The sequence below is a fragment of the Nannobrachium achirus genome, assembly GCF_963921795.1.
Source record: "Nannobrachium achirus genome assembly, chromosome: 10".
NCBI classification, from domain to species: Eukaryota; Metazoa; Chordata; class Actinopteri; order Myctophiformes; family Myctophidae; genus Nannobrachium; species Nannobrachium achirus.
This window is the reverse complement of record NC_137819.1, coordinates 55,860,662-55,878,312: the sequence shown is the minus strand read 5'-3', so window position 1 is coordinate 55,878,312 and position 17,651 is coordinate 55,860,662. Positions and strand designations below refer to the sequence as shown.

At 42.9% G+C, this 17,651-nt stretch overlaps 1 protein-coding gene across 1 annotated transcript in view; it reads left to right on the top strand.

The window, feature by feature from the left end:
* Positions 1–17,651, top strand: part of gabbr1b (gamma-aminobutyric acid (GABA) B receptor, 1b) — a 111,341-nt gene that overhangs the window by 85,307 nt on the left and 8,383 nt on the right. Inside the window, exons 12-16 of the mRNA XM_080734416.1 lie at positions 3,370–3,520; positions 5,853–5,985; positions 9,472–9,588; positions 12,676–12,783; positions 13,121–13,214. Of these exons, the coding sequence (XP_080590542.1) occupies positions 3,370–3,520; positions 5,853–5,985; positions 9,472–9,588; positions 12,676–12,783; positions 13,121–13,214 (603 nt within the window). The remainder of the gene's footprint in view (positions 1–3,369; positions 3,521–5,852; positions 5,986–9,471; positions 9,589–12,675; positions 12,784–13,120; positions 13,215–17,651) is intronic.

Below are 17,651 nucleotides of genomic sequence, written 5' to 3'. Positions count from 1 at the left end.
CTCCTTTTATGACTCCTTTTGGGATCCGCAGCGCCGATTCCGCACAGCCTTGCACACCAAATGCAATGCGTTTTATTCACACAGCAAACAGAAGAAACGCAACTGTCCTGTGTGCAAAGGGCTTTAATCCGTGTGTGAAGTGTCACTTCACTTTTCCATACAGTCAAAACCTTTCATTCACAATTCCGAGAGCTACTAGCCAAGCAGGTCTCCATTCCACAAATATCATTCATTTCATTCTCTTGACTGAGCGTTGTGCAACCCATCTTGGTCTTCCATTGTCCAGGGGTTAAACTGGCCTGAGGTTTTGTCTTCACCACCACCAGTGTCTTTCTCTCCTCCATCATCAAACACTCATCATCCTTGGCTTTAATGGAGTCTAGATGTCAAAACGTGTAACCTTTATCTCTGCTACAACTTGATCTCTCCTTATTGAAATATAGTGCATAGATTAAAACCACCATGCAGGTTCATACAGTAGGACAAGTTTGTATACGATAAAGGCTAGCTATCACTAGCTGGTGAAGATTACTACAGTAGTGTTCAAAGATTTCTTTGTCCTTAATGAAACGGGGAGTTGGTTTAATGGTTTTAGAGAATTTGGTGAGAATAAAGGCTGATAGACATCGTTTTGTCACAGTGACTAATGCAGGGTTGCAGACTGAAAAATCTGAGACCAGGGCGGCCCGGGATTCTTTAATGCATGTCCGTCCCCAATGTTCCTGTCTCTCACCTCGCCATGAAAAGAATAAAGCAGAAATGACAGAAAAATAAAATAAAAAAATAAAAAAGATTAAACCACAGTATTCACTTAAAAGGTGCTTACCTCGCGTAAAACTAGGTTGCAGATCTATATGGCTCTGTCAGCACTCTCTCTGTCTCCTTCTTTCTTCTGGTTCATTTCTCTTTCTCTCTCTCTCTCTCCGTATATGCCCACCCGCGCTAAACTTATGGTGCGGTGCCCATTCATTCTTTTTGTCAAACTGTCTTTATCGGTTTCCTCAGACCTTCACTATTTCTTTCCTTTGTCTTTGTCGCTCATTTTATTCATTCATTCATTTTATGTCTTTTCTGTTTCATTCTTCACCCCCATTTGTATTCCATTTGGTAGCAGGCTGGTCAGGTTCAGGTGGAGCTGTCAAAGGAAACATTGCTTTTGTTGTTGTGCTATACTGAACTTTTCATGTAATCTTTACTTCGCCAATTCACACTTGTCTACACAGACTGTTGTGAAATACTTACAGTACATCCTGATGTAGAGTATTACAAGGAATTATGCCATATTATATTTCACTGCTCTCACGGGTTGAAAATACATCCGATATTCCTTAGCTGCAAATTGAGCATTGTTCTTTTGAATCAGAGAAACGGCTTCCCATGAGGAGTGTTTGAGAAAGCTGTCAGTGTAATTGATTACTATTATGTTGCTATTGTTAGCTGAAATGTTTCATTTCACGGCTCACGCGGTAGAGGATAAACTCCAAGCCGCTCAGTTAGCCACTGTTTTGTCAGGTTTTTAGCTGTGATTTGACCAAGCATGGTCTGACTTTTAAACAGCGTGAAAACAAAGGGCCATTACCCCCAAATTATAACATCGCAGCCATGCTACGGCAAATGGCTCGTTGAAAATAGAGGTTGATGAAAAGGAATGAAAGTGAAAGTGGGGAAACATGAGTATTATCCCGTTTAGTCCATTTAGGCCTAGAATTATTGAATGCTTTTAACTATTGAAAAATAGCAGATATACAAGCTCACAGCGCGGCACCGAGTGCCGCGCTGCGAGCTTGTAGATCTATTTTTTTTAAATCATGAAAATTTGTGCAACATATTTTGAGACAAGGGTCGGCGGCCAAATTACATATACTTCTAGGGGTCCTTGACATGAAAGAGTTTGAGAACTACTGACGTAGAATTCAATAGTTAGATTTTAGAAGACACTTATTAGAATTGGGTCAAAATCGGGTCAAAATTCCAATGTTAACGATAAAAAAAAAATAGCAGATCTACAAGCTCGCAGCGTGGCACGGCAGAGTGCCGCACTGGGAGCTTGTAGATCTGCTATTTTATCAATAGTTAAAGCATAAAATAATATGAAATAATGGGTACCCGCGGTCTAAATGGTTTAGTCTGGTGGAAATGGCTGTGTGCGGGAAGCCCTTCATAGCGTGCTCATTTTTGATATGAATGTTAAATGAACCCTGATGCGGAGCCACTACGCTAACTAGGTCTGATTCTGTGGGAATGCTAATGGGGACTCTGGGGGCCGGGGCTCAGCCGCTCGCTGCGCCCGATAGTGGTCAGCGTTCCGAGGAGGCGACCGGAATGCTATCGGGTTTTCTGCTCTATTAATTGATAACCTCTCTGACCTGTGTGCCTCGATACCAGCGTCTCCGTACGCACAGTCAAGCCCTCCGTGTTAAAAGGGAGGGTGTAAGTCATATGTTTCTGTTATCTACTATTGCGATAGCACAGCAGTCATTGCTATCATTCATTTTGTTCATTAAAGCTCTATTGTAGTAATAGTGGCTAAAATGGGACCAACTCAGTCATTCTAATAGATGCTGGAGGGACTGTGGGGCACATATTGGAAACCACGCTCATATATTTTGGACCTGCTGCCCCAAATTAAGGCTGTTTTGGAGGGAGATCTCTGAGGCACTGAAGGAGGTTTTTGGTCTAACTTTTACTGTTGATCCTATGGTGATGTTGTTGGGAAGGGTACTTAATTTTCTGTTCACTAATAACTGGAGAGACAGCGAGACCCCTGTTACTGAAAAAACACTACAGCAATGATTAGACTACTATTGCAATATAGAGCTTAACGTTTTTTAACACACACACTTTTAAAAGATATCACTTTACCCCCCCCCCCTTTAGCTGATTCTCTGCGTTCAAATGGTTAAGTTAATGCTGATGATTGCGACCGTCAGCTCCACCGGCTGTCTGTCTGTCCGTCTGTCTGTCTGTCCGCCACGTCACATCACACTTTTGCCCCTACTCTTATCCTCGCCACCGTTGCCCCTATCCATGCCAAACTTTGCACACACACTCCTTGGCTGCCAAATCACAACTTCCGCCCCTGATTTCCCACATGGCTCTCTTCTAGCGCCACCATCAGGCCGATTTTTGCAAAACAATTTTTTTGGACACTGCTCCTACAGATTTTGCCCTATAATCACGCGTCATGTCATCAACATGGATCTGTCCCATTTCCCATATTCCCTCCTGATTGGCAACGAATTGCCTTCTAAAGTTTGTGTATGCGAAGTGACGGTCGCTTATCTCCCGATTAGGGAGTCTTAGTGGTTTTTACAGTGTTATCTCTTCATCTTTCTGTCCTTGTTGTCTTCTGTCATCTGGTGTTGCCAGGTCTTGGACCCCCGGCTGACCAGACCGTGGTGATTGAGCAGTTCCGCTACCTCTCCCAGAAACTCTTTGTGTCTGTGTCCGTCTTCGCCGGCCTGGGAATCCTACTGGGAATAGTGTGTCTCACCTTCAACATTTACAACAGCAACGTCAGGTACGCTGATCATGCACTCCGCAGGTTTTCTTACATTTTGTACCCACCAGAGCCTTGTATTAGAGCAAGGGTCTTCAACAGGGGGTCCAGGACCCCTAGGGGGTCCTCAGAGTTACTATAGTGTAGGGGGTCCTCCAAATCTTTGTGTGGTAGAAACTTCTTTCTTCTTTTTTATATTAACCACTTGAACCCTAGTGTCCTTATTGTGAGAACTTTAGCCAAAAATAGCTGATCTACAAGCTCACAACGCCTCGAGGCGTTCAAAGATTTGCACACATTTTCACAACTTTTTCCAAAAATAGCAGATCTACAAGCTTGCAGCGCGGCACTCGGTGCCGTGCTATCTTTCTGCTATTTTTCACTGGTTAAAGCATTCAATAATTCAGGTCATACACAGTAAGAAACACTTGAACATAAAAGAGCAGAAGTTAGTGGATTAACAGGTGCTTTGGAGAAAACCATATGCTGACTATCCATGGAACAAAGGACTCCCCGCGCACTGTCTTCTTCACTTGCAATTATTATTATTTTAATTGGGAACAATGTTTTCAGTACAAAGACCTTCGTCTGGTTATCTCGACGCTTTGAAAGGCTTTTGCATGCATGGCTATTTTCTTTTACTCTTTCCGTCTGTGAATGTACCTGTTTGATCATGGTTCTTTTTATACTGATGCGATCAAAACAGATCTGGGTGATAACAGATCAAAACCACCCCAGGCTCTCTGTGTGAACAGATGTTCGCAGTAATTTTCAAAAACATCTCGACGCTGTCAGGCAGAAACCCTGTAACTCCATATATTTCAACTTTTATGGGTTTTTGCAAATCATTGCACTACTTCGTCTTTCTACAGTGTCACACACAAGTAGAAATATACAGACGATGTACAAGCTCATAACGTAGCAATGGGACACTTTTGTAAGCTTGTAGAGATACTGTACAATATTTTTGCTATTTGAAATGTGAGTTTTTACATGAAAGTCAACTTCAACTTTATTTTCCTTTCGGAACTCTGTTTGTAGACAACTTACATTCACAGTACATAAAACATAAATGTCACTACAATAGAAAAGCACTATGTTTAAAACTAGTAAAGTGAAAATGGTTAAGTCTGTGTACCCAGGGTTTGTTATTTTTTTTCTTCTTTTTTTCTGAAAAGTAACAGTTTTGGACATACAAGGTTCCTTATATCCACGAGTTTCCTACGCCCCATAGTGCATTGCGCAAACGTCTGCACCGAGGTTCCGCCGCCGATTTACAAGCTCACAACGGGTTGCATCTGCGACGCGACGTGAGCTTGTATGTCTGCTGTTAAACCCGGAAGTTTGGTCCTGATAGTCTCCAGTAAACTCCCGCGGAAACTTGTGGATACTTTGTATGAGGCTGACGGTTAAATAGGAACTTAGTTAGCATTCCTGACAGACAGCTAATATCCTGAACGGGCTGACAGGCTGGGCCGCGTGTCAGAGTTCTCACTCACACACAATGAGGCTGACAGGCTGGAGTTTTGTGTAGCTGAGTGTATTTGACAGTCAGAGATATCGCGTGGGCATGTGTGTGTGTAATGTGTGCGTCCTGGTACTTCACAGTGGGTTTATGGTTAGGATTAGATATTTAGAGCAGGGGTCTTCAACGTTTTCAGGCCAAGGACCCCTTAGTTGAGAGAGAGATGAAGGAGGGACCCCCACAACCTTGCGGTGTGTCTTTCTTTGACCGTTACTGTATGCAATTAAAAAAAAGTGTAATAAGTAATTAACCTGTCTGGAATACCACAGTTAAAATTACCCTAAATCAGGGGTCTTCAACGGTTTCAGGCCAAGGACCCCTTAGCTGAGAGAGAGATGAAGCAGGGACCCCCACAACCTTATCATATATTCCATATAGTTTCATTGTTTGACAGCACGATCATCAGTATATTTTGGAGTCATGTCAATGTGGGTTTTCAGATATTTAACCACTTGAACCGTCAATACTTAATAAACTTGACCTTTCAGTCTGTACTTAGTCTGGTCTTTTTCCCCTCTGCACCAAACCTCTTCGCCGAAAATAGGCGATCTACAAGCTCACAACGCCTCGCAGCGCAAGGCGTTGTGAGCTTGTAGATCTGCTATTTTTGGCTAAAGTTCTCAGAATATGGACACTAGGTTTCAAGTGGTTAATATAAAAAAGGAGAAAAAAAAACTATCACTCAAAGATTTGGAGGACCCCCTGTAGTAACTCTGAGGACCCCCTAGGGGTCCCGGACCCCCTGTTGAAGGCCCATGATTTAGAGGTTAGATTTAGGGGTTAGTGTTAGAGTTATGTCTGATTTATTTATGTTTGTGTTCACTACAGGTACATCCAGAACTCCCAGCCCTACCTGAACAACATGACAGCGGTGGGGTGCATGCTGGCCCTGGCTGCTGTCTTTCCCCTGGGCATCGATGGCCTACATGTCCACAGGAGGCAGTTTCCTGTCGTCTGCCAGGTACGCTGTTAGGAGAGAGAGAGAGAGAGAGAGAGGGATTTGATCTACTGTCTTCTACAGTGGTTCTCAACCTGAGGGGGTTCTCCAAACTATTGTTTGGGGGGTCCCGACTCCCGAGATGATTAACTTAATGTGAAACATTGTTTTCTCTCTCACCAGTAAACAAACCAACACAACGTTTTAAGTGTATAGAGGGTATTTGCACATTTCTAAAGTGTCAATTTAAGGACTTTTTAATACCTCTAAAATGACAAATTAAACATTGGCCAAATTGTCAGATATTAGAGACAGAAATTGTGAAAATAGCAGATCTACATGCTCACAACGCCTCGCAACACGAGGCTTTGTGAGCATGTAGATCTGCTATTTTCACAATAGAACCGTGTTTACAAAATGTAATTACTCAACTCGTAGTGTTCGTCAGGGTGAGGGGGTCCCCAGTTATAATATGATTATTTTGGTGGTCACGGCCTGAAAAGGTTGAGAAACACTGGTCTACTATATTTTTGCTGTTAGGCAAAGAGAGACCTTGTATCGCGATATTTAGTGTTCTTGTGATTTTTTTGGCAAATTAATGCCCCATTTTGTCATACAAGAGCAAATGTTTGTGAACGGAATTTAAAGGAAATTCATTCCAAGTGTTTGGAATACCTAGAATGACTGTTTATCTACTGACATCCTTTTGAATTTCCACTTCTTTAAACTAAGAAATTGACTTTTACTGTAACTTATAGTGCAGTCTGCTGCTATTAGGGAGCAAGAGACCTTCCGTCCAGACCAAAACTAGAGAGGACATAGAATTCATTATTGGAGCAGACAGTCTCTCAGGCTGAGCTGAAAGCTCAGAAGATTAGTTTGTTTGATTGAATCTCCAGATCCTAAATTCAGATTAGATTAGATTTGATATAGTTCATACAATAGGCCTTGATTGAGTTTCAGATCCTAAATTCAGATTTGATAGTTAGATTAGATTGGATAGTTTATACAGTAGGCCCGCCGTGAAGATTGATTATCTTTTTTAATTAATTCAAAATGGTAATCTTTCCGTTTTTAATGCATTTTACGAGGTAAGTCAAATCACAAGACATGTTAATTAAGCCGCAGAAACAAATGTCAGCCATTTGCGCTTGTGTCAGGCAGTAAACAGAGGAGCTTTCCAAGTTTATGTGGCGTTTAAATGTTTTCTAATTTTCGGACTATCAAATATGTAGCCTATTTGTTCATGAGAAGTGCCTTTGAAATTAGGATCAGACACAGTTTGTAAAGAGCAGATATGATCACTCTGAAGTGCCCATATGGGGGAAATGCAGGTCTAAAATTAGGACTGGTCTGGGTAATGTATCGATATTATATTGATATTGTGATTTGAGACTAGAAATTGTCTGGTATTTTGGATATTGAATATTCTAATATATTGATATGGAACAAGTGATATCTTTTTCTGGTTTTAATCACACACTCCAAAAAAATGAGGGAAAATAGCCTTCAAACTCACAAAAGGTAATGTGCTGTAGATGTTGATGCAATATTATTGTCACAATATCAAGGTATTTGGTCAAAAATATCACACATTTTTGATATTTGATGTTGTCTCTGAGAATTTATGTTTGGTATGGTTTTGGTTGTAAACTAGACAACCTACAAGCTCACTACACATCGCATCATGACCCGTGGGGAGCTTTTAGATATGCTATTGACGACAGGCAACACTGTGGTATGACAGAGTACTGTAAACACCTGACTGCAGAAAATGCTTACAGTACATTTTTGGGATTCTGCATGATTGTGTGTTTTGCTTTCTGCCTGGGTAATTAATGTATTGATGCTCAGATATGGATTAAGCAAGATTTCTAGATTAAAGTGATGGATCTAGGGGAGTGAGAAAAACATTTGAAAGAGGAAGTTAAGGTCTTTGTACAATGCTGCGTTTTTTCGGACGAATATCGGAGCAAATTTTGGATCACGTAAAAAAGAAAAATAGACCCCACTATGTCAATCATGTTTGCACACTGCCGCCCGTTTCATATATATTTTTGGATCAGGGTCCGATTTTCGCATCTGTTGCCACTGGGTCCGTTGCTCTCTCTCTCCTCTCAACGAGTCTCAACTCTTCAAATTATGGATACATCTTCTATCTATGACGTCACAGACATATACTGTACACATTATATGGATGTGCCGGGCTGGCTTGAAGTTTGCTAGAACAGCGGCGAGAACAGCTGCTAACAAACATATATCTATTGCTTTGAAACCACCGTCTCAAAATGAAGTCTAAGGTCTTGGCATTGGTTCTGCAATGCAGTTATTAAAAAATATAGCTTTACTGTACATTTAATTTAGTTAATATCGGTAGTCAGAGATCTCCGATCATCTGCTATGCATTAAGACTACTGTATACCTTCTGGCACAAGAGATAAGCAGTGCTATGCAGAATATGAGAATACTTTATATTAAGCATCGTTATCTTCTGGGACTTACACATGTGCGCGAGTGAGCCAGCCTCAACATTTCCAGCATGATGAAGTGTTCATCGTGGGGAAAAAAATCCTTTACCCTACACAGTAAGGCAAGGTTTAAGACACTTAACTGCGAAAAAATATCCTTGTTGGATAAACTTGGAACACCTCAGTGGTTGTGTCTTGTCAGCATCTGACTACTACCAGTCAGGTTTTAGTTTGTCTCCCACACAGCAAAATCCTGAATGTTAATTGAACTCTGGGGAGTTAAATGGACCGTCATAAGGTTGTATTCTATACTCTCAGAGTGAAATTAACGCTCAGGATTTTGCTTTGCAGCATCGTAGAATTGCCTCAGGTATCGAGCTCAGCAGGAGAACTCCACTTTGTCTGTGGGTTGTACGTGTTCTGCTAATCCCCCAAAACAGACAATCTCATCATTATACTATCTGGATAAGACAAGAAGCTTAGATTGTAGTTGTACTCGCTGAAAGCAGTTAGTTTGAGGTATTTCGCCAAGAGACAGTTTTACACATTTTGTAGCTGAGTGTCTGCATAATGTACCATACATACTTCTGCATTAATGTAGTGTGTAAACACCAGAAACATAAGAGACAAGACAAACTGCAGACCTGTAGTTCGTAAATACCAGGGGACATCAGAGTCAGACACACTGCATACCGCAGTTCATAAACACCGGGGATATTAGATATACGATGCTTTTTGTTGGTCGAAGTCCAATTGTCATAATGATTTGTTCTCTAGAACACTCTCTGCTAATAACACACAGGGTGACAAGGTAACCAGAGTGAAATACTTTTATAGTCACTGGGGCATTATGGGTAAAAGAATGAAACAAGCTTCAGAGCTTTTTTTCAAGGTCATTTTTTGAAAAGCTATTAAGCTAGAGGGAGACTTTAATGAGGGGAGATGTGACTTCTTGATTAATGTGTTTGATATATTAATCTGTTGAATTATGAAGTATTTAATTTATCCTCTTTTTTCCTTTTTTTTTCTTTTTTCAATCTAGTTCCGCCTGTGGCTGTTGGGTCTGGGCTTCAGTCTTGCATACGGCAGCATGTTCACTAAGATCTGGTGGGTCCACACCGTCTTCACCAAGAAGGACGACAAGAAGGAGAAGAGGAAGGTAAAGCCTGATTTACATGTACAGTAGTTAGGCACTACTGTATAGTGTTGTGTGCAGAAATAGACGATTTACAAGCTCACAGTGCGCCGCATCACAACGCATTGTGAGCTTGTAGATCGGCTATTTTCGCCGTGCGACGCTGGTGAGCAAATAAGTGACTTGAATAAAGGAGGAGAGTGTGTTTTGAAGTAGTGGATTCACCCTTCAGGAGATACAGTTTATGCACAGCTCTCTTCTCTGATCCTCTGGTGCTTTACTTTGTCATCATTCCCTTCAAGGGCACCTTAAAATGGCTAGAAAATGATGCATTCCCCTGCTGTCGTTTTATGTTGACTTTTTACGTTTACTCGACCTCCTGCCTCAGAAAGAGAGAGGCGGGGGACTCACCCTTGAGCACCATGTCGCGTCAATTTATTCCGCGTAGGCCGATCAGCAAACAACGGCCCCAATTGGTCCCGCCGGCGAGGGCACTCCTCCAATCAGTATCCTGTTCACCCCCATACCCCCATACCCAGGGACGTGCAGAGAATGTTAGAGGGGCAAGGGCTGACATTTCTAAAAGGGCACTTTTGGTGAAAATACCGAAAATAGCAGACCTCCAAGCTCACAACGCGTCGCGCTGTGACGCGTTGTGAGCTTTGAGGTCGGCTATTTTCGATACTTGATACATTAAACTAAGCATAATCAAGTGAATACTGGAGATGTGGCGTACGGCATGTATTTCTACACAGAGAGAGCAATTCTTTCAACATAAGTTCAGGAGAGTGTGGAAAAGGCAATTGTCTTGAATGCTGCCTTCAGGCGTGGCATGGAAAGAGGGCATTTGCATTTCTTTCACCATAGTGAAAACTGCATGGTCTGAAGAGGACACTTTTTACAGACGGATAAAAGGTCAGGGGCTCAAGCCCCCTTTGATGTCTATGTGTGCACGTGCCTGCCCATACTCCCACACACCACCTCCACGACCATGGCCCTTCCCGCTACTCCCCTCGCGCTACAGAAGACATGTCACGCGTAACGTCTTCAATCAGCTGCTCTGCTCTGCGGTGCGAGAGGAGGGGGAATTCTCGAGATAGGCAAGATAAAGCGCATTACTGGATCTCTGAGAATATCCCTGCATGGTAGGAGAGCACCCATCGGGGGGGGGGGGGGGGGGGATTATATTATCCAGAGCCATGTCAAAACTGATTGCGTTCACTTTGTGTCACTTAATGCCTGCGCAGAGGCTGCTGCTGGCACCGTATCAACCAGCTCCTCCTCTCTATTTTTTCCTCTCTCCCCCTGAAAGCAGAAGTGATGCTGCTTCACCGTTAGAAACGTTGATGTTCCTCCAAGCTCGCGGACGCCGTTTGGTGCCACTGTCTGTCATCATGTGTTGTGTGCTTCGATATTTGCATCTGCCACTCGAGCACGTGAAGTCTCGCAGGAGGGGCTCTTGTGTCCTTTTTTCGGAGAATAGATACCGTAATAAGCCGTGGATTTCATTCCCGGGGAAACGAACACCGCTTCCCATTTTGTGTGTTTCCCATTTTGTGTTTAGCGTTGTAGCCTAGGACACAGCTGTTTGCCAATTTGAGATGCCGTGTGGATTAGATGCTAAACGCAGCGCGTAGCTGCTGTATCCAACTGTGGTTGCCTTGAACATTATACATCATCGTCCGACGTTGTCTGTATGTATTTTGCTCATTTGCTGTAACAGGGATAAACAACCCAGCGAGCGCTTGGTTCCTAGGAGATAATGCAAGTGGAATCAATAACAGGCTTTAGTGAGACTCACAAAATTTCCCCTCTCTTTTTTTTCTGGTATTGATTTTGTCATGGAACACTGGCCGCGCCTCACTATGGCCTCTGTCTCTTTGGATGCTTCGGGGCCATGTTGAATGGCCTCAGTTAGTGATGGATCATTGTTTTTATGTCAAGTTCAGACTATTTATGGCTTCATGAATCCCTCTGCCCACAAACTCACAAAGAGGAGGGTATTTTAGGCCTTTTTGTCGTGGTTTCACTGACACTGTGCACTGATGTGACCAATACCACTACTGTATTTAAGGTGGTAGGGAGGCCAGCGACCAGTGACTCAAAGGTTGCTGGTTCGATTCCTGACACTGACAGGAGTGTGTACTCCAGCTGGTGTCCAAAGTTGTGTCCAAAATTCCCTTGAGCAAGGCACTGATATGCTTGTAAATTACTGAAAGCATGTTGACTACACTTACCGGTATATCTATGCTTATTGTAAGTCGCTTTGGATTAAAAGTGTCTGCCAAATGCCTAAATTGTAATTTAAGCAAGACTTCTGTAGTATACCTAGTGTATTTCCTGGTGGTTTCTGTCATTAGTATATTATTTGTCACTGCTAGCTATGTATATATCTTGCTCTGTAACTGTCCTGTGATTCATAACTGTGGTACTACCTTGACAACTGAACCCCGCCCCCCCTCCCGAGATCAATAAAAGGTCTATCTACTGTGTCTATCCGCCCCAGCCCCGTGCTAGTCTGAGCTCTTCAGATATAATGCATACTGTGTTTACGTGCATTTATTAGGGCTAGGCAAAATGTTAATTACCGTCTGTTAATCCATTTAAGCCGGGATTATTTCATGCTTTAACTATTGAAAAATAGCAGATATACAAGCTCACAGCGCGGCACCGAGTGCCGCGCTGCGAGCGGCACCGAGTGCCGCGCTGCGGCACCGAGTGCCGCGCTGCGATCTGCTATTTTTGAAAAATCATGAAAATGTGTGCAAATATTTGAATATCTAATTTTTAAAGTGAACTCAAATATTTGCTTCTGGGGGGTCCCTGATACAAAATATTTTGAGACAGGGGTCGGCGGCCAAATACATTTAATTCTAGGGGTCCTTGACATGAAAGAGTTTGAGAACCACCAACTTAGAGACATGCGTTTTTCAAAAAACTATTTAGAAGACACTTATAGAATCGGGTCAAAATCGGGTCAAAATTGAAATGTTCACGATTTTTCAATAGTTAAAGCATAAAATAATGCTGTACCCGCCGGTCTAAATGGGTTTTAATTGAAAATGAATTGATCTTCTTGCTTCTCGCTCTCTCCCGCTGTTTTCCCAGCAGCATCTGGAGCGGTGGAAACTCTACGCCACGGTGGGGGTGTTGCTGGCCATCGACGTCCTGTCTCTCATGATTTGGCAGATTGTGGATCCTTTGCATATCACAGTGGAGGTGAGATCGATTCCAGCTCTCTGTGCTCTCCGTCTCTCTGGCGTTTTGTTTCTTCTTCTTCTTGTTGTTTGGTTTTGTTTTGTTTGTTTTCTTCTTCCTGCGGGCATTGATTAGCCGACTCGTGGAGGATCTGCAGGAATGAAGCTCAGGAGACAACGGGGAGATGAAGCTCATATTAGAGATGTAGCGTTGTTAAAGTGGAATTGATTTCACCTTGGCAAATTAGGTTTTGTGTTGTTGCTGCGCTAACCTCTAAACTCACTCACTCACTGTGTGTGTGTGTGTGTGTGTGTGTGTGTGTGTGTGTGTGTGTGTGTGTGTGTGTGTGAGAGTGTAGAAGTTCACCAGGGAGGCCCCCAAAGCAGACCTGGATGTCTTGGTTCAGCCTTTATTGGAGCACTGCAGTTCGGAGAAGATGAACACTTGGATTGGTGAGGAGATGACTAACCATGTCCTCTGCTTTCACTTCTCTGTTAGTCTCTCTCTGTCTCTCCCTCTGTCTCTGTCAATCTGTCTGTCAGTCTCTATTAAGATCAATTTAGACTTTGCAGAGTGTGCATGACAAGTATCGACAGACGTGTCGCACAACGAAAGTGATGACAACATTTTAAAAACGAGACCCAAAGGACCTTTGTGGACGCCTGGACGGTCTTGCGTAAAATGTTGCACTTTCTGATTGATTGGGAAGACCATGGAAACTACGTTACTGCCGAGATGCATGGAACTTCATTAAAACAAACATGCCCTAAAAATGCACGCGGCCCATTTAACCCATTCTGGAAGGGTACACAATAAAGTGTATTTACCCCCTCAGGCCGGGAACACTGTAATTTTGTGTATTACAGTATGTACAGTATGTAGTACAGTAATTTTTTCCAGATTTTTTTCTATGAAAGCCAAAGGTGTAAGATTAATAGTTAACTAGTTTTGGAATTTTGTTTCTAACTGCCACAGAGGCTGAGTAATACATTTTCCAGAAAAACAGTGGGTAATTTTCAAATCGGACTTAGGTCTTTAAGGCGTTATTCAAATCGTAAACTTAATAAACTGTTCAAAACCCACTGCTTCACAGGCATCTGTCATGGTTCTGTATTGTACTGTACATCCCAGTAGTCCATGTGCCAGATTCAAAACAGAACATATGGGGGTCAGGCTTGTGGAGTACTGGCACAAAGGACACTTTTCAACTCTCTTTGGCAGAGTATAATAGGAGCACAGCAAAACCCTGAGTGCTAATTTCACTCTGCCCTATGCATTTTGCACCTCATTCCGGCCACATTCTGTACCGTATGTGGATTATTTATCAAACCAGTGCTCCGGCCTTGAGATGCAGTTTGCTTGTCAGTTTAAGTGCACCTGTAATGGTGAAGTGCACCTCTCTCCTTTATGCCTTTAAAGGGAGATTGCGCAAATAACTGGATGAGATATTACAGGAAGCTTGTGGTGGAGATTACAGTAAATGCAGCCAGGAGATATTGCCAACAGGGCTTGAAAACACACTTGCACTATTAGACATAAAAGTCTGCCTCCAAATTCTTTGCTTAAAGGACCACTTCACATCTGGGACAACCAGATCTTATTTTATTGTTGTTTGGGACACGATCAACACAATCCTTGAGTTATTTTTTGTGTTCAATTTGTGTTTTTATATTTTTTAGTATCAGCATGCAACAACTGCATGCAACAACTGGTCATATGATGCAAAATGCATCATATGACCAGTTGTAGCATGCTGAAATACTAAAATATCTAAAACACAGATTGAACACAAAAAAATATTCAGGATTGTGTTGATCGTGTCCCAAACAACAATACGATAAGATCTGGTCGTCCCAGAGGTGAAGTGGTCCTTTAACCAGAGACTGAGGATGGTTTCGCAGCTTTCAATGCTAAAACTGGGTGGAAACGATTATCGAGTTTACAATATAATATTGAGTTTACAAAAAACTGCGTTGCAGAACCAATCCAAAATCTTTAGGTGCTACTTCATATTGGGGTGGTGACATGATTGGTTTACAAAGCAGTAGGTGTAGGAGTGTCTGTTCTTGCTGCCATTATGGCAACTAACTACTGTACCTGGCATTTAAAAGTCCCCAGATGTATCGGTACTGTAGGTGAAGATCACTGATGGTCTGGCAATGCAGTTCTAGTTTCCTATATATAACATTACAAATATATTGCGTGATAAGTAGAATATACAGTACAAGTGCACCTGGAATATCACGGCCCACATCGCTGTGAATGTCCCAGGTGAATGTGCTGTTTATGGTTCACAGAGACTGTTTCCCCACATCCAGTGATGACATTCAGTTAATGCACTAAATATGAGTGATTGTATAAATAATTGCTTTCTTAGTTAATCAAATGTAAATTTGATTAACTAATTAAAAATATAGCCCTTTATGAGCTTCAGGCAGTAGTACTTGTCAACCAGTAGGAGGTGTCCTATGCAACACCAGGGTTTAAATGTCTTAATGGGATTGCAAGTAGACCACCTCGGACCACAGCAGATTTGCTTGTTATATTGTATTAAATTATATTGGTTTGCGTTGTATTACAATACTTGTTACTTGTTACTACTGGTATTTGCAAACTGGCAGATACAAAAGCAGACACAAACACAACAATTCGAGTTAAAAGGTGAAGGGGAAATGGCTGTAGATTACGTGGAAGCAAGGTCAGTTCGTGAGGACGAGGCAAGCGGGCATGCGAGCACGGCAGGCCAGAAGGCAGGCACTTGTCTGGTGAAAGGTGGGCCCAGGCCAACTGTATTGGCTCCTCACCCAGGGAACCTGAGGTGGAGGTTTGGGCAGTGGGATGTCTGGGTCTGAAGGCAATAGGTTCAACTTGCCACTGATCCATCTGGTCAGCAATCTTAATGGCAGTTGTTATGGCCTCATCCAGGGAAAGCTGCTCTTTTCTCACAGTGATCTCTCTTCCTATGGCCCTGCAGACCTCACTCTGGAAGGCAGCCTGGTCATTCCAACCAGAGTGATTTCATTGGTAAAGACCAGAACTTGCTGGCAAAACTCTCTCACTGAAAACCTCCCCTGACGAGTCTTAGTAGCTGCCGGCCGGCCTGCTGTCCTCATATGCGATTGGCAAAAACCTGTCAACACTCAGTGGCGGTCAAGGGGAAGGACTGGACCCTGACGAGCACTAAGAGTTGAGACATTACATTTTGTATAACTCTGTTCTATAGAGAAAATATTTTCACAATTTCCTCTAATATTTGACAATTTGGCCAATGTTTAATTTGTCATTTTAGAGTGATTAAAAAGTCCTTAAATTGTCACTTTAGAAATGTGCAGATACCCTCTATACACTTAAACTTTATGTTGGTTTGTTTACTGTTGAGTGAGAAAACAATGTTGCTCATTAAGTTCATCATCTGGGGACCCCCCCAAATAATTTGGGGGGCCCCGGCCCACAGGTTGAGAACCACTGCGCTAGAGAACCTGCTCGTATAGGGCTACTAAAGGGGCCTGCAGTGGGTTGTCAACATAGGCTAGTTTGGCCTTCTCGCATCCATACTGGGATGACTGCGTGTTAAAGGCAAGCAGCACCTGGGTTAAGAACTCTCTGCAGGTGTTTGGGTTGGCAGAATATTTAGCAGGAAGATGTATTGAATGGGGCTCCGTCTGGGCCTGGGGTGACTGGAGGTGCAAGGACTGTAGCATCAGGTGGTTGATCTGGCTCTGGTTATGCACCCATGATGAAGGCAGCCAACTGGTTGGAAACCTGTCATCTGTTCAATGAGAGTGGGAAGCAGGTGCTCATGGTTAACCCGGCGCTGAGCCTGGTTAGCGAGAGCCTCCTTCAGGTGCGTCACAAGGGGGGGGGGGGGGAGTGGGACTGAGTTACTAGGGCCCAAGGTGGAGGGGCCTTCATTATTGTATACTTTAGCTATTGAAAAATAGCAGATATACAAGCGAACATTTAAAACTAAAATTTTGCTTCTGGGGGGGGGGGGGCCTGGAACTAAATATTTTGAGATGGGGTCCGCGGCAAAATACATATCATTTTGGGGGTCCTTCACATGAAAAAGTTTGAGCACCACTGACCTAGAAACATAGGTTTTTCAAAAGACTTAGCAGATCTACAATTTGCAGTGCCGCACTCGGTGCTGCGCTGTGAGCTTGTATATCTGCTATTTTTCAACAATTAAAGCACTAAAGCCCGAAAACTGGCAGACCCAAAGTATAGCAGGCATGAGCACAACGAGTCAAGTTGAAATGCTTTCATTCACACCAGTGAAGAGGAGGTGGGGGTACTGTAGCGTAGGTGGCATGGAAGCCCGGCTAGCTCGTGTGAGGCCGAGGCGAGCGGGCAGGCAGGGCAGAAGACATTAACAGACAGGCAGTAGTCGGGGAGCCACAGGCCCAAAAGCTCAAAGAATAGGGTTTTACCTGTGACGTTATGACATACCTTTTATTTTTGTTTTTTCTATTCATTTGGTCATTAAGGTACACAGAATGAGAGGCCTGCTCTGCCGGAAACATTGCGAAAAAAAAGTTATGGTATATTCACTGTCCCATCGACTTCACTATACAGGAAAAGAATACAAAAAATAAATCTGCTTTAAGTAGCATGTGAGGGGTCAAACTAGGGATTCTTCATGATTCTGAATCCATTGCAATCATTTGTTTTGCATGAAAAACATTCCTTGGGCTTTTCCAGTATAGTGACATCGATGGGACTTTTTTTCCCCGCGATGTTTCCGGCAGAGCAGGCCTCTCATTCTGTGTAACTTATTGACCAAATTAATAGAAAAAACTAAAATAAAAGTATGTTATGACATCACAGTGTGGCTTCCCGGCTACAGTGAAGCAGGTGAGTGTGGTGTTGTGGCAGAGGGAACGAGTTGG